The sequence below is a fragment of the Balaenoptera ricei genome, chromosome 11, assembly GCF_028023285.1.
Source record: "Balaenoptera ricei isolate mBalRic1 chromosome 11, mBalRic1.hap2, whole genome shotgun sequence".
Taxonomy (NCBI): domain Eukaryota; kingdom Metazoa; phylum Chordata; class Mammalia; order Artiodactyla; family Balaenopteridae; genus Balaenoptera; species Balaenoptera ricei.
Window position 1 is genome coordinate 44,907,019 of NC_082649.1, and position 23,227 is coordinate 44,930,245.

The window sequence follows — 23,227 nt, forward strand, 5'->3', positions numbered from 1 at the left end:
TCGCCAGCTCTCTTCAGGTCAACCTGGAGATGGGAGCTCAGGGCCTCAGTTTCCCTCCTCAGGTGTATTAATACAGGCTCTGAGTGGAGACTGAGGATGGAGAACAGGTTAGCAGTGTAAGGCCGCCTCAGATTTCTGCCCTGATCTTAGAATTCAGCTAAGCATCCACATCTCCGACCCTTCGGGGAAAAAAGGAGAACTGATAAATTAGTCTCCATCACCCGCCTGTCACCTCCACAACCTCACGAAACCCATGCCTACGCCCTCCTCCCCATCCTCATCCCCGCCCTTTACTGTAAAACAGAACCCAGCCAGCCCACCGCCCGGCGAGCGGCAGTGACGTCAGCCTCGAGTTGCGCATGCGCCGTGCCTCCGGGTCCTCTTCCGTTCTTTTCCGCTAACTCCTAGGGTGGTCTCGGTGCTGATGGAACTACAGTTCCCAGCGGCCGGCGCGGCGGTGGAGGGAGGCCGGGACTGCGACAGGGAGGCCAGGCACCGCGGGCCTAGCGGGCCGCTCCTCCCGGGGAAGCGGTTTTGCAGCCCTTTCCGCCCGCCGTGTCGGCGGCTCGGCGGCGTCCTCGGCTCTGCGCGCACGCGGGGGCGGGTTACGGCGGCGCGTGGCTGGCTGGCAGGCGGGGCCGGCGGGGAGGCTGAGGCGGCGGCGGGGACGGCGGCAGCGCGGGTGCCGGCAGGCGGGCCGTCGGGGAGATGGGAGACCCAGGGTCGGAGGTGAGTAGCGGGCTGGCCACGGCGTGGTGCGGGGTCCGGGGGGTGCTGGGCCAGGCCTGGGGGCCTGGGGGGAGGAGGGCCGCTCAGCAACAATGGCCGCCCGGCCCGGCTCGGGGACCGCTGCTCGGCGCGGCGTGGGTTCCGAGGCCGACTGCCTCTTGGAGGAGTGTGCTCCCTGCTCCTCGGGGAGATGGGATGCGGAGGGGCCCCTGCGGTCCACGGACGAGAGCTCGGGCTCGCGGAGGCTGGGGCTCCGTTAGGTCTCCGCGAGAGCTTTCGTTTTTCGGTTCCCTTTGGAAAAATCTTCTGTAAGTGCGGGGTTGTCTAGATAACCGTGTTTTGGCTTATTTTTATAGATAATAGAATGTGTCCCTCCAGCTGGACCTGAGGCGTCCGAGTCAACACCGGAGGAAAATGAAGATGACATTCAGTTTGTTAGTGTAAGTAGCGACGATATTCGGGTTTTTCCGAGTCAGAGACAATGCGTGATAAGCCGTGATGTGATTACCCCTCACCTGTTCGTTCATCACGCAGCAAACGTGTGTGAATGTGTGATAGGGACTGTACACTGTGGAGCAGGGCATAGGCGTAGGGAATTTGCCCGAAGAGGTGACTGAGCAGCCCCAGTAGGCATCACAAAGCCTGTGGCCTGCGGTGCGTGTTGTACCCTGAATCTCGCCCCTCCCCCTGCACTTAGAGCCGTTCATGTGCGCAGGGTTGTGGTCTCCTAAGACTGTTTTGAAATGAGACTAAGAGTAACTTCTAAAAGATAGCACACAGGTTAGGGAGAAGGGGCGGCTAGTGATGAGGAATGAGGTAGAAAACCAAAAGGGCTGCAGGAACTCAACTTCTGAGCCTGGGTGTCTCCATAACGTGAAGGCGGGTGGCTTGAAGACTTCACTAAGCTCTGAGCTCATCCTGTTACAGCACAGTCCAGCAGGCGAGGTTCACAATGAAGGGCCCGTATCACCAGGAGCATCCTGTATCTTTCTGTTTTTATTCCCTTTGGACAGTAGTTTTCAAGCACTAGTAAGTAGAAGTGTGTGGATTACCGGACCTCACTCCAGACCTATGCAATCAGAAATGGGAGGTGGGGCCCAGGAATCTTCATGTTGGTGCAAATGCAGGGGTGTATGAAGCTGTGAACACACTTTGTAAAACATTGGTTGCAAAAACTGAAGGGGGCGCTATGATACATTTGAGGATAATTTCCACCCCACACTGTTAAAGTTTTACAAAGGCTCTGCTTAAAGTAGTATCTCACTTAGCTAGAGAATCCTTCTACTGTAAATGATTCTTTTTGAATACTGTAGTTGAGGTTTGCTATTAAAGGTGTATAATCTTTCTTTAATTCCCTGTCTGATGTGTATTTGTGTTTGTTGGTTCTTGGACAATTTTGAAAAACTGGTTATTAAACAGTGTCTTCTATGTACCTCAACATTAGGCCATTGTGGTGATGCACTGTTGTATTGTGTTTCAGTGGGTTTGTTTAGGAGTCTTTCACAAGATCATTTCTTGGGTTTTTTTGCCTTTGCCCATGCATATGGTGCTGTATCCTTTTCATTTTAAACTTTAAAGGTTTGGGGGCGGTGGTAGAAGAAATTGTATCCTGCCTGTTCCTTCACTGTGAATTGAAGTATGTTTGGCTCTTCAGGAGAAATATTTCAGGTTCTCCCTGAATATGGGTATATTTGTGAATGGAGAATATTTACCTTGGTATTTTGTGGAAATTAAAGTAAGAGGGACACATTTCTTTATGAACTATGGGGCTTACTTTGAGAATCACAGATGGCATCTACAAAAATAAGATTAAAAAATACATATATATAGGTATTCTGTGGAGTGAAGAATTGTGGTGTAGCTTGTCAGTACTTAATATAAGCATGTATTAGACTGAAGTTTAAGAATATTCTTTTAAGTTAAATATTATTTTAAATGTAGAGAATCTGTTATATCTTTGCATCCAGAGTAAAAAATATACAATCAGTGAATTTGTGTCCATCTTGATACATCTTATATTTATCTCTGTTTCCAGATATAAGTTCAAAGGTTTGATAGTTCCAAATGGAGAAGTGAATTATATGTATTAAATGCAATTACAGTACTAGAAGAAACCTATTAAAAACATTCTTTATGCCTTTATGGTGATAATACTTCAATGAATTAACGATACCTTAATTCTGTTTTAAAATACGTTAGAGACAGAATCTTTTCTCTCTCTAACCCAATCTTACACTTGACTCCTCAGGTAGTGCTTGTTCAATAAAAATAATAAATAGTCTGTGCTTAAGATTTCTTCAGATACAAAAAGAACATTGTGATATTACTTCTTGATTTACACTGGTTTGGATTTCTTAGTTCATTCTTAGTCTAACTTTCCCATCTTTAATCCGCATGGTGGCACAGTAGTTTTTGTGTGGTTTAGAAAATACAGAGTTTGAAACTAAGCATGTTGAAGGAAAGGAAGGATATAGATGTGGAGGTGCAAAAATGAGCCCTTTCATTTAAATTTTATTGAAATACACATACAGAGAATTGCACAGTTCATAAGTGTGCCCTCTGATTTTTGCAAAGCCAATACACATGTGTAAACAGTGCTTAACTGAAGAGACAGAATGTTACTATACAAACTTTTCATTTAGGTCTTTTGCTCTAATTTTCTGTTTAATTTAGTAATATGATCCCTTATTCAGCCACCATCTTTATTCTCTGCATTCTTTGAAACTGCAGATATGTTAGTTAATTTACTCCCAGAAAACTGTTTTAACTCAGGGCTAATGACATGATCTTTCACAGTGCTACTCTAGATAATAAAGGTATAAAAACTGCTGAAACAGCCTGTCATAATCTTGATAACAGCACATGAGATTTAGGCTTCAACCAAGATGATTGGTATAATGTGGAATCATTGAACATGTGGAATATTTGTATATTTTCATAAATTACTTCTGGGGGGTCATGGACAAATAATGAGGGTGTCTTTTTGCTGGGTGTCTTGGGGTTGTATTAGCTCAATAAATAAAAATAATGCTGGAGCAAAGTCCTGAATTAAGTACCTTAGAGCTACAGAGATTAGTTGGAAGTACCTCCTACCCATAAGTGTCAGTATTTCAGTGTGAGAGATGAGGTAGGGATGAGGACTTTGTAAATAGTTCTAGTAGAAAGTAGAAAGTTCTTTTATAAAAAGTACAAGGTGCTGTAAAAAAAAAAAAAACATAGGATTTTCAGTTTATTTTTCATAGGTAACGTATTTAGTGTTTGTATGTGTTTAAAAGAGTATTTTGAGAAGAAACAAGGAAAGTCATCAAAATGGGAGAGCAGAGAGGATTATGCTTAGTTCTGGAGGGTACTTTTTTTTAAGTGGGAGAAGGAAGGATGGGCTGGATAGTACAGATTTTGAATTGTGGACTAAATTTGAACTTCGAGCAGGCATTTGGGAATCATTTGAAATGTTTGAATTGGGCGGGACTGCAGAAATAAACTATGTCTCTAACTTCTCTATGTGGGAAAAAAAACCCATGAATTATTTAGAGTTTTAGATTAGATTTTTGCATCTGTGCTCAAATCCATGTTCTTTGTTTTAGACTGGGGTAAACTAGTTTTTCTGTAGACTGTATTTTAGTGTATTGACATCACTTTCCAGTTAGTAGGTATTTGGTGTTTTGGCTTTGTATGAGAAATCAGTTTTCTAATAACAAGAATGAAAGCTTTTTATTTCATTAAAAATATTTTTTAAAACTTAGAATATTAATTAAACTGTGTTTCTAAACTGTTTTGCTTCTGCCTGTGCTCCTGCCCCTAAATTGTGGCCTTGGAGTAGAATCCTTTGATTTTGTTACTGATACAGAGGGGATGAGAACAATGGTTCACTAGTTGATGGATGAAGCAAATTTAAATAAAATACCTTGTAATTGGAGGACCACGTGCATTTTTATACTTTTTAAGAATATAAGCAGCCATTATAAACATAGTAAGAAATTGCCTTTTCTTGATATTTGTATTATAATTATTACTGTTTGAGGAGAATTAATAACTTATTTTTTGGCCAGTGTTGTGAGTTATTCAGAGTTGGGGACAATAGCAGGTAGACTTTTTTCCTCAAATTGAAGGAAGAGAAAGTATCTTATCTCCGAAACTTAGGAAGTAAGCATTGATTTAAACATAGTGTGTATACTTGGAACTGCCTCAGAATTATGTGATTAGAGACCACACAGCCAATGATGTGATTAGAGAACCAGATGGGCCTCACTTAGTTTTCTCCTTCGTTAAATGGCACAATAGTGAAGTAATGTGGGGACTGAATGAAATAACATACATGAAAGGTTTAGTACCTTTGACTGTACAGGGCTCAGTGACACATGTTCCCGATTAGAGTAAAATCAACGGAGTACCAAAGGGTTTTGATTCCTTAGGTTCGTTATGGTGGAAGTTTGTCCATATCCACTGTGAAAATTAGCTGAAGTATTTTCCTTTGGAATACTTATCTTCCGTTGTTTTTCCACTCAGCCTCTTTGCCTTTTTAGGTCTCAAGCACATGCTGTCTTCTCCTACCATTCTGTCACTTATAACTCCATAATATTTGTTGAGTGAACGAATACTCTCAATGACCCCTGCTTTTTCTCATGTATGGACTTCCTATCCTGATTCATTTTATTTTGCTCTCTTAATTAGTGTGAATCATAAGTTGTCATTGTTCAGTAGTTCAAAGGTGGCTGGGTATCAGTGTAGTGGTTGACCCCAGCAGGATATTTATGCTACTTTTCTCATCTGTCCTTACTCCTGCCCTTCTTTCTCCTGTTTCTGCAACTACTTTTTCATCTTCTTTGTGACCATTTTCCTGCCCATTCTGCTTTGTGCTTTGTGCCCAGTTATCCTTTCATCTCCCTTTTTTCTCTACCTGCCAACCCTTCATGGAAGCTCTGCCCCAGCCTCTGTGTTTCTGGTACCTCAGGGACTTTCTTGGTGTGCTCCTTCAGTGGGCGTGTAATAAAAGTTCCTAACGTACATTTCTTGAGGAGAGCAAGCTATTATATTTTTATCTCCTCTACTGCCTTATTGGATTGAATGTATGATTTTGACAACCTAATTACAAATGGTAGGTTTGGGTCTTAAAGTAGGTGATTCATCTCTGTTGACCACACATTGCAGAATATCTGTCCCTCTAATCTTCTTTTTTAAATGTCCATTTTTACAGCTCAGGCAGAAATCCTAATTACTTTATTGCATGAACCCTGCCCAGAAGTTTTGCTCTCTGGTTTTATCTTAGTGGCTAAATCACCACTTGCAGGGAAAGCAGTTTCCTGCTTGGAGAGAAGTTGCAGCCTAGGGGAGAACTTTGAGACTGGATGCCTCGTCTCAGGAAGAGGATCTTTAACTAGATCTTAGCTTCTGTCTCTTGACCTGGGGTCTTTTTCTCTTAATTTTTCCACTGAATATATCACTTTGGCTTCCCAACAGCTGTCTTTCCCAATCCTGAGAAATCTTTCCCTCAGCCATGCTCTCCCCCTATGTTCCTTTCTCTTGTTTTAAACATAGTAGAATTTTAAAAAGAGTAATCTTTACTCTTGGCCTTTACTGCCTCATTTTCAGCTTAATTTTTTATAGCCTGGCTTGTATGCTCACTACTTTCTTGAAAGTTGCTCTGTCAAAGACATTTTAAAATCTCCTTTGTTGCTAAATTCAGTGGCATTTTTGGTTTTTTTTTTTTTTTTCGGTGCTCAGTGTTTTTGGCCACATTTAGCATTGACACCTTTTCATTGAGGTTTTCTCTATCTTTATGTTCTTTGAATTTGTGCATTTCTGATTTTTCTCAGAGCTCTGATTACCTACTTAGCTCTTCTTCCTAAATCCTAAAATTCCATCATTTCCTCAAGAGCCTCCTTGAATCCCTTCTTTCTCCTCTTTGCTTTCTTCCTTGGCAATATCATAGTTTCAGTTTAGTTCTAGAGTTACTAGTCTTGTAGGGGAGCAGCTTTCCAGTCTCCATTTCCAGTTACGTTCCTATACCCAGATTACAGGCTTGCATTTCCAGCTGTCTGCCAGGTGCCTCTGTGTACCCCTCGTACATCATCCCATTATGGCCAAAGGAATGCCAGCTTTCTGTCTTTGTATTCCAAATTTATGTCTATCCTTTAGTCTCCTAAGCTTGAAACCTTAGAGACCACTTTGACTCCTTGTGGTTGTTGGGGTTTTGTTTTTATAGTCAATCATTTTTTGGTTTTTGTTTTCATCTTACCTGTATATCCTTTTGTATATGCACCACAGCATCACTGTTATTTTTGCCATCACCACTATTTTAATTTTGCATTATTATGTGTGTGCACTGGTTAATTATCCTGCTTTCCCTGCTCTCCATACTTCTCTATGTGATTAATCTTCTTAAGGTAAACTCTCATGATCTTATTCCCATCTTAGTATTTATTGATTCCCTTTTGCCTATAGAATAAAATCTGGGCTTTTAAGCTTAGCATTCAAGGCTTGGTCTGCGGTGGAGTCAGTATGGATGGAAAGAAAAGATGAAGGAGAACCAGGTTTGATGTGTGACTCTGTAGGAGTCGGAAGTACAGCCTAGCTCCTAGTCAGAGATACCTATCCCATCTGAAAAGCATTGGCTTACAGTATCTGTGACCTTGTAGCACTATTCCTGTGTTAATAATCCTCTCCCCAAGGAATCAACACAGTCCTAATACCCTACCTTGGCTTAGGCTCTTTTAGGTCTTGTCATCATTTCTTAGTCTTGTGCTATGAATATTTTCATCTGCATTTGTTCTGATTATTTTCTACCACCCATAAGGCTTCCTCTTCAGAAGAGTTCTTGCCAGTCAATCCCAACATCGACAAAAAGGATTGTTTTAAATGCTAATTTAGTTTGAATAACTCTCCATGACTTGTTAATTTGTTCATTTTTTCCTAGGAAGGACCATTAAGACCTGTTCTGGAGTACATTGATCTGGTCAGCAGTGATGATGAAGAGCCTAGCACCTCTCAGAGTGGGGTAAGTATATTACATTTGACTTGCATTTCTTCACTTCTGGCATTTAAGAAGCATTCTCTAAAGAGAGTCATCAAATCAACGATGGCTGTGTTTAGGTGCTATTGTGCTTTAGAGAATGGCCTGTTTCTGTTAGAATGGCCCTGAGAGGTAGTCCAGGGAGTCCTCTGCCCAGGAGATCTCCTGCTTCCAGCTTTGTTCCTCTACTTTCAGCGAGGATGTGAAAGGATTACGTGACACAGGAAAGTTCTAAGCCTTGGAGGCCGTATCTGATAAAAGGGAAATGGAATAAAACTGCAAGATTTTTGGCTTCCTTCTCCTTTCCTGTCTCTCCTCAGGTGCCCTGTAGAACTGGATCCTTTTCTTCCAGAACCATGTGGCCACAGAAAATTTGTTGTATCTTGGAAGAAGGGATATGTGAAGATCCTTTAGAAATGGAATATGGGGAAGGGTTGTGGATTATTCAGGCGTCATCCTTTTAACCTCCTCTCTCCCCCTCGTATTTGGGGTTTTCTCTCTGACCTGTGATTTATTGGTTGTGGGTTTGACCTTTAAACTTATGCTTCCCTTACTCTGAGAACCAAAGTAGCTGAGCACTTTGTAGCAATCTTGTGTTTCATTTGTCTTAGCCCAAATTTCTGTTAATGGGCTGTTTTCTTGATTCATTAGAGAACTGGCTGTGTGTTCAAGGCGGCCAGAAAGCTACTTGCTGTATGGTATAAGGTATTGGGACTTGAACTTGCAATCAAAATACCTAGGTTTTAGTCTCAGCTTTACTTCTTATTAAGTCTGTGAATTTGGATAAGTAGCCTTTTAACCTTAGTTTCTTTACCACGTAAGAATAATACCTACCTCACAGGGTTGTTGTGAGGATGAAATGAGGTAACAAAGCTCCTTGAAAACTACAAACCATAGAATAGAACTGTGCAACTGGAAAATTTTGTTGTTCATGGAGAGTGAATGAGAGAGAATTTTTAAAGGGATTTAAAAGTGACTCTGCAGTGCAGGACTTCTAGAAATGTTTTTTCTTCTCAGTGGAACTTTTCCCAAGTTCTCTTTGCCGTTATTAACTTCTACTTGTTGCCTTACATATGTTGAATGGGATTTTTTAAAAAAATTGTTTTCACCAATAGTCTTGCTGCCTCTTCTTATTCTAGCATGGGAACAAGCAGCAGGCTAGGATGGCACCCCTTGACCTGGGCTTGTTTTTACTCTTTTAAATAGACACAGTGCCAGGTTAATGCCAGTAGTTGGTTTTGGGCCTTTGGGGTAGTGAAATTTGTGGATTTGACTTCTGTGGTCCCCTTGCTGACCTGAAGTGGATTGTATGTTTCATTGTTAATTATAATAATTTTAAAAATTGAGTTCTACTTACTGGACATGCATCTCTGCACTTGAAAGTTAACATATTAAAAGCATATTTTTTTTCTTCCTTGGTTTTCTTGTTCATGTGGATAACCCAGAGAATGCCTGAGTCTAAGGTGCCATCCTCTGAGAGTCATCGCCCAGAAATGTGCTCTAGCTGCAGTGTTCCTCTTCCCAGTGGAGACAGCAGCTCCTCCTCTGGGAGCTGTACCAGCAGTCCACACAGGATAGTTTCTCAACCTTCTTCTGTTGAGAACCCATTGGAGAACCAGAAAAGTGATCAAAGTAATTCAGTTATTAAGATCTCTGAGACAGAGACGCTTAAGCCATCACAAAATTGCCAGATTCTGCCTTCATCTCCACTTCTGGTCCCCCAAGAATCTTTGGCCTCTTCAGAGGTCAAGGAGGATTTACCTGTAGAGTCTTCTGCCTCACAGCACGGACAGGATGCCATCCTCTATCTCCAGACACAAGTGGCTGAGATGTCCCGAGTGATACGTGATCTGCAGTCCAGGAGCTGTTTTCGATTTCATCATTCTAGGCCAAGTGAGAATTCCTCGGTTCCTTGGGACATCTCTACCTCCAAGGAAGAACATTTATCCACAGTGGAAGAAGAAGGTGACTGCAAATCCCCCTCAGCTGATGACAAAGGGCAGCCAGCTGACCCTAGTCAGTCTAGTTTCACAGGGCTTTTGAAAAGAATGGAACAAAGAGGTATTATCAAGAGAGTCACATTACAGTCCGAAGCAGAACCATGCGAAGGGAAACCTGATTGTGTGACTTCTAAGAAACGTTTGGTCCCTCCACTGCATCCTCTTCTGAGAATCGCCACCACTGAGGTTTTTAAAGACCCTGCTGATTGCCATCCTTCCTCCTTCATGGGACACAGGGTATATCCTGTGGCCAAGGATACCTCTCCTTTCCAACCAAATCCACCGGCCGGGGGCCCCATCGTAGAAGCATTAGAGCACAGCAAGAGAGGAAGCACAACATCACCTCTGGATTCTACCTCGAAAGAGATGGAGGTCATGGGTTGTAGATTCTACCATGCTGCTTCCATTGCAGCCCGAGCTGCTAGCTACATGGCCTATATGACTCAGTATCAGCGTAAACTCTGGGAAGACATGGAGGATCTGGTCCATGACCCAGAGTTTGATCGTGGAAAAGCAAGATGTATAATATCTGATGGTATGGATGCGGGCCTTTGGCAGCTTTGTACTACTAGGGATATAATGGACTCTGTGGTCAGAGTTATGGCAATGGCAATAGACTACAGAAGGCAGGCTTGGCTTCGACTCACATCTCTCACTAAGAAAACCCAAGAGAAGATCTCACACTTGCCCTTTGACGGTACTTCCCTCTTTGGACAAGATGTGAATGCTGTAGTTGCAGAAGAAAACAGTATAAAAGAAAATGACTATAAAGACCACAGCAAATACTATAACCAACATCGATACTTCTATAGTCATGACCAGAAAGCACATTATCACAGTAGAGGATACTCCAGAGGGGATTGGTACAAACCCCGAAACCACCCCTATAGATACAGGAAAAAGGGAGAATCTCCAGAACGCCATGGGTACAAGAATTAGTAACCCATTCACGTTCAGCAGTGCACCTGTCCAAGATGCTAACTGTGCTGCTTGCTCCTCCCATCCACACAGGATCTACAGGTAGGAGGGCACCTCAGAATCTGAACGCATGTCTGGAATGATCACAGCTGACATTTGAATTCTAGACTTTTGGAATGAAGTAAAAAAGAGACTCATGTTTTCTTGGCCAAGAGAGTGGTAGAGACATTCAGTAGGGTTGGACAAAGATTTACCCGTTATTTCTAGTCCAAAATAAGTCTAGAGGAGGGTACTCAGGAATCTGAATCCTCTTATGATTAAGGAAAAATATAAATATTTCTTCCCCCTTAGGAAAATCTCACTGGTAAACTGAGGACTAGGAGATTTTGGATCTGGAAATAACCTACTACTAGATCTCTAACACCAGAGGCAGATCCTTTGTTTTTAGGTCATCAGTGCTTCCTTGTTTAGGCTTCCGTTTGTCAGATCTTCACAAAACGACAAATCTGTTATAATCTCTTTATGTCAGGGTGATCAGCTCACCAGGTGTCCATACTACTGTCAAGCTCTGTGAGACTTCAGAATCAGCCTTGAAGCTGTGTATCAAGAACTAAAATTCAAATCAAAATTTGCAAAATCCAGTTCGCTTCCAGTGGGGTGGCTAGATGTCCCAGGTCTACTGTGGACACCAGCTGGAAGAAGACTTTCCTACCTGTGACATCTCTGTAGAAACTTTCACAGTAACTGTCTTCACCACCCAAAGCTACACAGAGAGAATTCTCTGCAGTTGTCACTCCTAAGTCTGCCAAGCTCTCATATATCACAAGCTGTGAGACCTGGTCACGGTGTTCTCACAGGATAATCTGGGCCTTTCACCAAGATGACCTTGACTACCTTCTAAACTTTTAAGCTCCGTAATTCATCACGCTCTAAATACAAAAAAGATAACGCACATTAGTACCCTGGAAATCAAGGATGTTACACCATCCAGGCATGCAAATCTGAACTCTTGAAAGAGCAAGAATTCCAAACATGCCTGACAATCTGGTCCTCCGATTGTAATAAAGAGTGATGCCATCAGTCTAGATTTTACTGAGAAATCCTTCAGATTCAGAGCATAACTGTGGATGTAGTAGAGAGAACATCTCATGCACTTCTCTTTCTGGATGTCCATTAACGATTTCTCAAGACTTCAGTGGCGTGTTCTTGGTTTATTGGTCCCTTAATCTAGTCAGACTCTTACCATGAGAGACGACTTATCTTTTTGTTCTCAGTTCTTCGCATTATGATTTCTCCATCAGACTGGAACTGGCAGCAGATACCTCAGTTACATGTCCTACAGTATCTATCTCGAGGCAGTGGCTGTGCAGTGCCCAGCCCTTAGACCCTTGTCTTCACATCGTGACTTCAGTGTTGGAGAAAATGCCAAATTGGAGGGGTCTGAATACATCATCTAGAATTATTTGCTTGGCCAAATAGAAAAAAAATTTATCAATAGACTCATAATTTTGTAATTTCTTGGTTTGTCGAACATCTGCATTTTTTTTTTTTTCATCTGCTTGACCGTAGTATTTTGGGTCTACTCTTAGTGGACTATGACACTGTTTTCGGGTTTATATGGGTTCTGTTTCTTGCCATGGTTCCCGCACAGTGGTGACTGATGTTTTCCCTGGTGCCCCACTTTTTAATATTTTATTGGAAGCCCATTCCCCCTCCTCATCATAACCGTATTCAGCACCCTTTTTGTTTACTTTCTTCCTCTCCCTGTTTGTGCTGTAGAGGTCGAAGATGCAAATATCCCTACTTGGAAGAAGTTATTTTATTTTGTCAGATAGTTTCAGGGTACTGTATTGATTCTGTTTGTCCTATTTGTAGATGAAGCTTAAGCTGCAGTCTTGATAGAGTCTCCTCTTGGCACATTTGGTCAAGTCATATCTAGAGTTAACATTTACCTGTAATTTTTCTATACTTCTCACAAAGTTTTACTTCTGTCTTAGGTCCGTGCCAGTGCTCTCAAAATTCTTTCAAATTGAACCCTAGAAGAGCACTGATAACTGCCTAAAAAGAAACAAGGGCTTAAGAAATCATACGAAGATTTTTATAGTTCACGATGTGTGCTCTGCCAGTTCAGCAGTCTCACGTGCCCTCGCTGTAGCACCGTAGTTTTCTTCTGTGAAAGGACTAGCCATGGGGAACTTGCTGGAGAGAGAGACCTTGACACTTTTCTGTACGGCTGCGTATAGATGTTCCCAGTTATCTGAGGCTACTTCGCACTGCTCCCACTTTTCCATTTCTTCCCATCCTTTCCCTGAATTACATACTGGGTCACCAACTTGATGATTTTTGAGATACTCTTATTTTCCAAAATTCAAACCAAAATTATGTTACTTGAAGACCTGATTCTCTGAAACTGCTCTGGCATTTCCACCTAACCTGCTCTTTTTAATTTTTTAATTTTTAATTGTGCTTAAGAAAAGACATAACATAAAATTTACCATCATAACCATTTTTAAGTGTATAGTGGAGTAGTGTTAACTGTCTTCACGTTGTTGTATACCTCCTCCTTTCCTAAATGTTTGTAGAGCAGCACTGCTGCTGTCTTCATTTTGTGTTATGTTGCTCCGTAGCAACAAGTAGCATTGCTTTGCCACTCGCTGATTGATACGCCCAAGCATCTCCAGAGATCTTTCCTAAAAATAAAAAGGTTTTGAGATATCATGGAATTGGTGGTCAGGTGGCTAGCTTCTGAAGGGGTTCGGCAGTTGTGTGGGAATGGGGCAGAACACCGAAGTGTGGGAGCAGGTTTAGCTGTAGATTGGGTGCTTGACTGCAGAAGAAACAATATTCTTAACCTGTTTTTTAAAATTAGTTTAAAGTCTTTCTCTGGCATACTTGAATGATGATGGTGTTATAAAACTAAAAACAGGGATTTGGTGTAGGGAAACAGCCCTAATAGACAACCACAGTAGTGTATGGAATTCATAATTAGATAACAGGTTTTCACATCATGTCTGCCATTTGCAGAGCCTTCAACAAGATTCCCCATCAGGCCAGCCTCTGATGTTTGAACAGCTCTAGGTCTTCTAGGAGGCCTAGCAATCATCGCAAGTTGAGTGATTTGGTGTTCTTGAAAGGGATGCGTCTGATGATCCTTTTTCTTTAAAATATTATTGTTTGACTAGACATAAAATGTATGTGGAAATGATATGATTTCTCATGGTTACTGTGTGTACACAGAAATGCTGTTTCTATTCATTGTTATATGAAGTGCCTTTTTAAATTTCACACTGTTGTTTAAAACTTAACATTTTAATGTCTTGCATATGTTGCTGGTGATATTTATGTAAATTCTGTACAGTGATTTTTTTATCTTGTCGTTTATTCGTCTTCTGTACAATTGCACTATCTAAATGTACTCTCCTTCTGAATGTTACTTTGTTTTCATTACAGCACTATTGATTCATTTCAGAAGGTTGTAGAGTATGTCCCTCCCCCTTTATTTAAATAACTTCACAGTAGTTATTTTAGTTTTTAGTGATTGGCTCAGTTTTCTGGGCGTTGAGGCAGCTTTGTTTTCTATATCTAGGTTCTAGGTTTCTGATTGAACATTTGTCTCATGTCTAACCTTGTTCTTAGCCATGGTAACACAACTTCAATTTGATAAGTGGGTGTGTTTACTCGGTAATAAGTAACAAGGACATTAGGAAAATGAGTACATTTGTTGACACTTTATCTTTTTTTTTTTTTAAGACTGTGTGACAGCTTATCAGTGTAATTGCATTTAAACATTATTACTATTATTATTTACTGCGTGGCAGCTTCTTTATCAGTATAATTCCATTTATTTACCTAGCCCTCAAAATGACATTTTGAGGGGAGCATAAACTCAGGCTACTTGGGTACTGTTTAGTATATTACATTACTATTATACTAATAATTTACTGAATGATACCTAAGTGACCTGATTGATAATGTCCTTAAGGGCCTGCTCCATCCAGGATAACCTCTCAGGTATCGTAAACAAGGAGGTTGGAATCGACGCAATCCAGAATCCCTTCTAGCTGTAAACTTGGATACAGAGTTAAATGACATGGATGAACAGAGTTAAATGCCACATTCAGTATTCTTGAGGACATACTTAATTGGGATTCTGGTAAAGGTTAGAAATTATGGATTAGATCTTTGTAGAAATAGTTTAAAGACTGCAATAACTGAAAACTTTTTTTTTTTTTAATGTGAGGCATGTTTTGCCCAGACTTGCACTGTTCAGGTTCCATTGGCTTTTGAAATTTACCGTTCTTACTTAGTGTTAGTGGCTAGTCCAGTAATTGACTGTCAGATCTGTATGCATCTCCTTCCTGTCATTTAGTTGGCTGGACCTATTCTATATAGTTTTTCATTAGTGTTTACACCAATCAGGTCTTCATTTTTCACTTAAGAAAATAAACAGGTGGAAGTTGTCAGTAAGCTGATGACGATCACTGTGTTGAATGCAAATCTTTCAGTTATTTATCCAGATATAACAAGTTTTGTAAGCCATTAAAATATGTTATGGAATGTCTCTTCCTGGATGAATGATGAGAATATTGTTTTATTAAATCTTTTTTTCTTGTATTGATTAGTGGGATGATATCTTTGTACTACTTTGTCTTTTCATTTGCTTGACTTTATGAGAATGAAACCTTTTTTATAGTAGTGTTTGGTACCATTGAGATACTACTCAAAATTAGGTTTGCTTCCCGTGGATATATCTGGACGTGATCACAGGCCAACCATGTCCTTTTGATGTTAGCATCTCAGTTATTTCATTCTTTGTATTGGGTCTTTTCTTCCCCTTTATGTAAAACCTCTTTCTAAAAGGATGTCTGATCTTCCTTAATCTCTTTGATGGAGATTATATTTTTTATTCTACCAGTCTGTACTAGCCAGGATTTTGATGTGGCTTTTTATGTTTAAATACAATGCCTTCAGCATTATTGTAAGAGATTTTCTAGTTTTCTCTTAAAAATGTCCTTTTTAAAAAAAAATAGCCAGTCCAGTCTCACACTATTTGGCTATTGACCTTTCATCAGTTTTTAATGCCTTCTTGTTTACTGGTAGTAGTATTTTCTCATTTCTGTGTAGTCTTTGTGCAAATGCATTATTACATGTAGTTTGTGGTCAATTGCATTTTTTCTCTCTAATAAAAATTTTAAGTTCATCATCATTAATTTATAGTACAGCCCGGACATACACTGTATCTTTAACATTAATCAGTTTTTTTTCTAGGTTGTAAAAACTTTACTGGTTTTGTTGAGGTAACTGTCTATTTCAAATGGTCTATTGGATTTTCTGATGCCTTGTCAATTCAGTAAGAGTTCTCAGGTTGTCTGTAGTTTCTTTTAGGACTTTGGAGATCTCTCAAGTTGTATTGCGTTTTCTAATAGTCCTGAGTAGTGTATTCCTTGGTAGAAGTGAAAGCAGATCCTTTATATCTGGTAATATTAAAAGAAATTCTTTGACCTTAAATGGTTCAAGTGTTATCTTGTGGGTTCTGTTAGTAGTCCCTTTGTAAGACTAACTTTCATATGCCTTTTTTTCCCCATGAGCTATTCTGTGCTTTCTGTTTTCTTTCATTACCCATAAAAGTGGCTCTATCACAGCATTCAATTTTAAGGGCTACAGTTAGACCTCTTGTTAACTCCTGGTTTTATGTTATGACTGTGTTTCACACTGCCTTGACTTACAGTGTAGTGATGTGCTAAAATAATTATGTTTGTGGTCCTTTTATCTATACTGCTTTTATTTAGTGAGGCAACAGTGATGTGTATGATAGGGGAAAAAGACATTTTCCAAACATAGTTTAAAATTTTCAGTTCCATTTTAAAAAACATTTAATTACATTAAGCTTTCTGCGTTTAGGTGTGCAGCCCATTCCTTTCTGCCTTAGGGAGAATAATTGTAATTAGTTTCATTTAGATTCTTAGCACAGAGTTGAATGCGTGTTGGTCTTTGCCTAATGGCTTATAACAGCTCCTGTTTTCTTTTGCTTTTGACAGAAATATATTTTGACAGATGTTGGATGCTCTTTGATAGTATTGGGTCTAATTGGCATCTTCCTACCTGGGAAGGATTAGAGGAGAGAACCTCCATTGATAGAGCGTATATGTACCAGGCTGTCTGTTGGTTGCAAGGGACTCTTGAGGCAGAAATGCACCCTTATTTTGCAGATGAGGAAATGGAACTTATATTAAACGATTTGCTCAAGTGGTGAGCTTTGAATATACACTCTGTTCCTCCAAGTTTCAATTCAATGTTGTACTCAGTGGCCTTCTTTTGTCTTTCAAGGCGCCACTCAAATCTTAACCTCTCTGAGAAGATAATTTGTCAAATAACTACCCTTCTTCCCTGGATTTTGTGTTTATGGCTGTACTCTTATCCCTTATTACTTGATGTCTTTATTAACTGATTCCTGGTTATTTCACTTGTCCAATCAGAAACCCGAACCTTCATTCTTACATTGAGGTTTCACTGTGCTGGACTGAGATGATTTCTGGATGCGTTGTCGTTGGCTTCTGTTTCATAGATTCCTTATTTGTGTCCCATTCATTTTCAGCGCTGATCATTTCAGTCATGGTTCTTGATGCTTGTGTTTTTCTTTGTTGTGCCTCTTTTGTTTGTTATACGCTTTTTGTTTCAGATATACACTTAAATTTTTTTTTTAACTGGTGTCTTGAGGATACTGGCTTAATGAAAGGAAGGTGGAATGCTAAGCACATGGTATTTGAATTCCAAAGAACTTGATCTGAGTATTAGCAAGTCACTTATTCTCTGAGACTAAGTTTTCCTACTCTCAAATGAGGTAATAATGCCTGGAACTTCAAAGCCTGATACAAATTTCCTTTCTTTAGTGGTTTTGCTGTTTCTACCCACATTTGTAGATTTCTTATAACTGTGGGATGGTATTGGATATACATACAGATATACTTTAAGATGTATTTAATAGTATATAATAGTTCATTTCATGTCATCACATCATGTTCCCCTTGTTTACAGTTTTTTTTAAGGCTGAACCATTAAGCTACATATAATACAAGCCCAACAGTGGATTAAGTCATTGAAAGATGTATTTAAAATAAAATAGTCTCTTAAGTGCAAGCTAAGAAATGCTCATAATAAACAGTAAGAAAAAAATTAAAAATGTAGAATGAAGAGCTAGAATGTATAGGTGTGTGTATACAATTTTTGATGGATGGTATTTTGTCATTTTGTGTCTGTGATGGAAACAATCAGTACCTGCTATGTGCAAGCAGGCCCTGAGGAAGGTCTGTGGATACTGGGAGTTAATAAGAGATGGTATATTCTCTTGAGAAAGAAATACCAACACAGTGTAATTGTCCTATTTAGAGGAACGCCTGTGATGAGGTTGGAACAAAAGAGAGGGCCATCTGAAGTGGTCCAGGAAAACTTTTCTTACCAGGTGCTCGAGCTGTGGTTTGGAACGTGATTGGAGAAGATTTACCTGGGCTAGTGGAGAAACAGGAGCCAGACATTCAGGTGAAGGAATCAGTGTGTGCATGAGTGTGGGAAACATCGTGTATCTGGCTTTTCAGCATCGTAAGGAACAGCTGCTGTGGGCGCAATTGGAGGAGATCAGGTTGAAGAAAGGATAAATGTACGTGAGAATGTATTGGTTCCTACCTATTCCAAGCGTACTAAGATATGTAGCCATTACTTGTAAGGTCGTAGAAGTAGTCTGTCTAGAAGCTTCTTTGTCCACTATGGACATCTAGGCAGTTCCTTTTCTTCCTTGAACTGAGCCAGAGGAAGGCTCTCCATCAGTGCACCTCTAGCCCCAGGGATGGCTCCAGCAGTGGCAACAAACTGGGGCCCTGTGGGAGAACAGCTTTGGTGATGAACAGGATGCTGCTGCTAAAGAGGGAGGGGCATCCCATCACGGTGGGCAGGTGCACACTGCAGGGCCATCTGAGGGCCATGGGCCTCACTGCAGCTCAGTGCGGCCTGTTTCCCTGTGCGTTGGCTAACAGATAATTTGAGCGTGGACTTGGAGAAAATGAAGGCATTTCTTTAAAATGTTGCTTCTTTGGAGATTGGAGATGTGTGGCACAGGGCCTGTGAACCTTGTGCCACTGGCATCTCCAGCAGCACCTAGAGCATGTTTTGTCAACTTCCTTTTTGTTTTTTCTCTGCTTTAAGTTTCCTTCCTTGCTCTGGTTGCCACTTTCACCTTTTCTCATCTCTGTCCACAATTCTTTCTTTTCTTACCGTGCCAGAGGTAGGGCAGTGGCACTCAGGGTTGAAACATTGTAACTCCCTTTTTGTTTTGTCACAGCTTCATAGTAGGAGATACTAAAAAAGTCTCCTAAGTTCCAAGGTTGCTTTTTGGGGGGTTAGGGGGGTCCTGTGTCTAAAGAGAAAGTCATTCTGCCTAGGAGGGGAGTTTTACAAATACAGATATTGGTAATTAACCCAAAAGACATCGTAGGAAGAATCTTACTGAAGAGGTTTGGTGGTATGAGCCTTCTTCACTGAGTAGTACTTTACAGAATGGTGTATATCTATATGTATGTTTTAAAATTTGTTCATATAAGGCATATGTTCCATGTACTTTGTATTTGTAAATAATAACCAGTTTGGGGGTGGGAAGGAGATTGCTTTGTACAAAAGGGTTGTTTCCTGGTTTTAAACCTTTGCTGCTGGAGATGGTAAATAAATATTGTACAGCTTTGCTGTGTTTATCTCTTCTGTTCTATCTGTATTGGAATATAAAATTCTTGAGAAAAATTGTTGCTTTTCAAAATGTTATTTGGGGTGTGGTTTCAGTTATAAGTTGGGTACAAGGGGATTCTGGTAAACAAAACTTATTCTAGGAGTGTAAACCTCATAAGACCAAACTACAGACCCAAGCTTTGAAGGGATGGGCAATGAGAAGCAGGCTTTGAAACTGGAGTTTGTATGAAGTAAAGCAGTTGTTTCAGGAATTCTGTTCAGCCTGTTGAACTGAAAATGGCTTGCCCTAATTCTTGATTAATATCTGTTTCTGTTATGTTTGGGCAATAATGTAATCCAGTCATTGCACTTCTAGATACAAAAAGAAACCTGGAGGGAAAAAGTTAAATACAAGATTATGTTCCTTTTAGAGACAAAATTTCCATCTGCTTTTATGAAGGATAGATGTTAAACTTATATTTTTAAAAGGCAAAAAGTAGTGATTTAAGCCAAATTCATTATATTTCCAAACAAAAGATTGAGATTCTCGAGACTTTTTGTCTTTATACAGTCTTGTTCATTAGTAATTAAAATTTTCTTAGCAATTTTATAGCATATTCTAATGCAGAAATATTAGAAAATAAAGATTAAAAAAGGAAAAACCCTCTAGACAGAAATAACTACTGTTAACATTTTGATCTATAGCCTTCTAGATTTGGTTTCTTCTAAATATTTTTACAAAAAATGGGGTCATTTTCACTTAAAAACAAATACAAATGATACGGAAAAAAGGCATTGAACTATATACGTTACAGCTTCATTGACAAGTGGGATTTTGTGCTGTGTCATTAATTTGCTTATTTAAAGATTTGGTATGCATTTATTTTATGGTTCACATAGCAGATCACAGTTTCATAGCAATGTTAGAAATTTTAATAGTTTCCAGGAAATCTTTGTTAGCTCATTAAACTTGATTAGTATATGAAGGTATTAATTGCTTTGGTAAAATTTTTGCCTAAGTAGTGGAATTCTCATTGGACGTTATTCCTGATGATCTTTTATGAGCAAGATTGTGAGTTCATGGTCAGAACTGGTTTCACGTTCACTTGAACTGATTTCAAGTTTGAAGTGGTTATTCGTCTGTAGCAAAAAGAGAAAAATCAGGACAGTGCAACTAGTTTTCACAAGGTTAAGTTTATTCAATAATGAGACTACTGAGGGAAATTTTGAAGTATTAGCTCAAGTTTGTGTCTTCATTCTTATGAAATGAAAAGACACAGTGCTGACCATTGATATTAGTTCCTTTTTAAAAAATACCCTTACTTGACAAAATAAGGGAATCCTATATCAGGCTTTTCTTCCTCCACTGCCCCCTCCCCAATTATAGAGACCCACTGAATCCCACTATTACAGATTAGATATCAGAAGAAAGCCCTCTTCCCTCCCCGCCCAAGTTATCTATTTCTGGACTTGGAATTTTTGCTGTAACTGCCAAGCTCCATTAAAAGATAAACATTGTCCTCTAAAACGGAAGAATTCTTGCTTATTTTCTCCTAAATATGCTTAGCTTTCATGGATATGTGCACTCAGATATAACCAGTATCCTTAATCTGCTGCCATTTCTAGGACACAACTCAAATTTGCTTTGTATATAAGAATTTCATAGTGTCCAAGGGTGAGCATAGACAGGGTTGCAGGGAGAGGCCATATTAACCTGGCTTCTGAGGTTCTGGAACAGCTTTCCTTCCTGTACCCAGTGTGGCCCTCATTTTGTAACCTTCCAACTCCTGATCACCCACGGATTTTGGTATGTTGGACTATGTCATTGGAATCTTACCTCTGGTTCCCATTTTTTAAAACCATCATTTTAGTTAAAAAAAATTTCATAGGGACTGAACTAGAATCTGCTTTTCAACCTTTTCTGGCTTTACAGCTTTCTCCTTAATTGTTAGGACCCCACAAACTTCCCTAATGGGAGGGGGTGGGTATGGAAGAAAAACTGACTCAGAGAAGTGATCTAAAATATTGGCAAATAGGGACTTCCTTGGTAGTCCAGTGGTTAAGACTCCACGCTACCACTGCAGGGGGTGTGGGTTCGATCCCTGGTCAGGGAACTAAGATCCTGCATGTCATGTGGCACAGCCAAAATAATATATATATATATATATATATATATATATAGAGAGAGAGAGAGAGAGAGAGAGAGAGAGAGAGAGAGAGGCAGAGAGAGGCAGAGAGAGGCAAATAGAGACTCTCCCCTTCCCAATATATTTCTTAGGACTTGCCTACGCTTCTCCCCCCCAAATAACTGAGCGGATACACTTTCTTGCTGGTCATTTGCTCTCATTGTGGACTCTTTAATATTACTCTTTAGTAGTATTTAATATAGAAGTTAATCCAGGGTAATCACAACGAGTGCTTCAAGAAGGATGGCTTTCGGTGAGATTGGCAAATCTAGCCTAAGAAGAGTCCTGGAATTTTGTGATTTCACATTAAATTACAATTCAGCATTGTGACACTAACGGAATGGTGGAAATTCCCAAACTGAAAGATATATTGGCCCCTTTTCATCTTAGTTCTACAGGAAACATTTAAGACATTTTCATCTAGCCTGAAATCAGTTCACTTTCTGCCCATATTCTGACAGTACTGTAGCTTTGGTTCTGCAGTTGGGTCAGTAACAAGGAGGCCTGCAGTAAGTTTTTCCCCCGTGTTCTGATCAGTTAAAATTTATTTCTGAACGTATTGATTCTTTGAATTACCAGTTAAACTTCTGTGCAAAATAAGGCCTTCTGTGACCTAATGGGTTAAATAGCTAACATGCATTTTAATATCAATGATCCCTCAGTTTTTCCAATGCCGATATGTTCTTCCAGAACCACAGAAGAATGTAATTCAGTGAGATCTGAGGCCAGCCCTCATTTTGGATCACTAACAATGGAAATCCCAGGGACTTGGCTTTCTGGAGAGAGTGAGTGTTCATAGATAACCTATTACTCATGCCTGGCTTTAACCAGCAACCTTGATCCCCAAACCCAAGTTTGTGATGGAAAAATATCAAATGAATATCACCCTGCTGCACATGCTTAATTTCTTTCCCCTTTAACACATTCTTGTTTAAAGTACTTCCATTTTGTCATTTTTAAATGGCAAAGATTTCAAAGTTGAAGTTCTTCCTTTCTCTAGCTACCATTTCTTTTCATCTACTTCCAACAGATTGTCTCTCAGATCTGCTTTTCTGCTTTCAATGTAGGTAGCCAGAGTTCTTTTTTTCTTTTTTTTCCTGGAAACTAACCCACCTTAGAAGGGAAGGAGAAGGAGACCAAACACAATTCTGAATGCCTGTTGTTTTCAGCATCTGGGCCATAAGGTCTTCTGAGCCCTTCAAAGTCATGAAAGTTAATAAACAGATCAGCAGAATTAATTGGAAATAACATAAGTAATCCTGTTATTGACATAACCATATAGTTAAATAAAAGACAACAGGCTACTGATAGCTAAATATAAGAAAAATAATTTTAACAACTTAATAATACCAACAGGTTATACTTACTTGACCTTTAAAAGGTAAAGTTCTAGGGCTAGAGCTTAATTTTAGAATGAAGTTGAAGAGATCCAAACAAAAGTTTAAATGTTGATTAAAGGGCTAAATAATTTATCTTCCTAGCATATGTGTATAGCTTGAAGGGAGTAAAGTTTTAGGAGCATACTTATATTTTGACTAGTGGATTACTAAAAATTTTTCCTGTAGGATATATAATTGCTGTATTTTTGGCATTAGTTTTCATTTAGCTTTGCATCCAGAGTTTATAATTTACAGTGTAAATCAGAGGATCATTACTTGTGCTTTAATGTAAACTTT

General features: G+C 39.8%; 1 protein-coding gene across 3 annotated transcripts in view; it reads left to right on the forward strand.

Moving 5' to 3' along the window:
- Positions 1-643: 643 nt before the first annotated feature.
- The window catches only part of ZNF451 (zinc finger protein 451), an 84,716-nt gene continuing 62,132 nt past the window's right edge, over positions 644-23,227 (forward strand). For 2 of the 3 annotated variants that reach the window (XM_059939028.1, XM_059939029.1), the window contains exons 1-3: positions 644-729; positions 1,086-1,169; positions 7,643-7,723. In XM_059939028.1, coding sequence (XP_059795011.1) covers positions 709-729; positions 1,086-1,169; positions 7,643-7,723 — 186 coding nt within the window. In that variant the 5' untranslated portion in view covers positions 644-708. Of the gene's footprint in view, positions 730-1,085; positions 1,170-7,642; positions 7,724-9,183; positions 12,180-23,227 lie in introns of those variants that run through there. The other variant, XM_059939032.1, reaches the window with a different exon arrangement.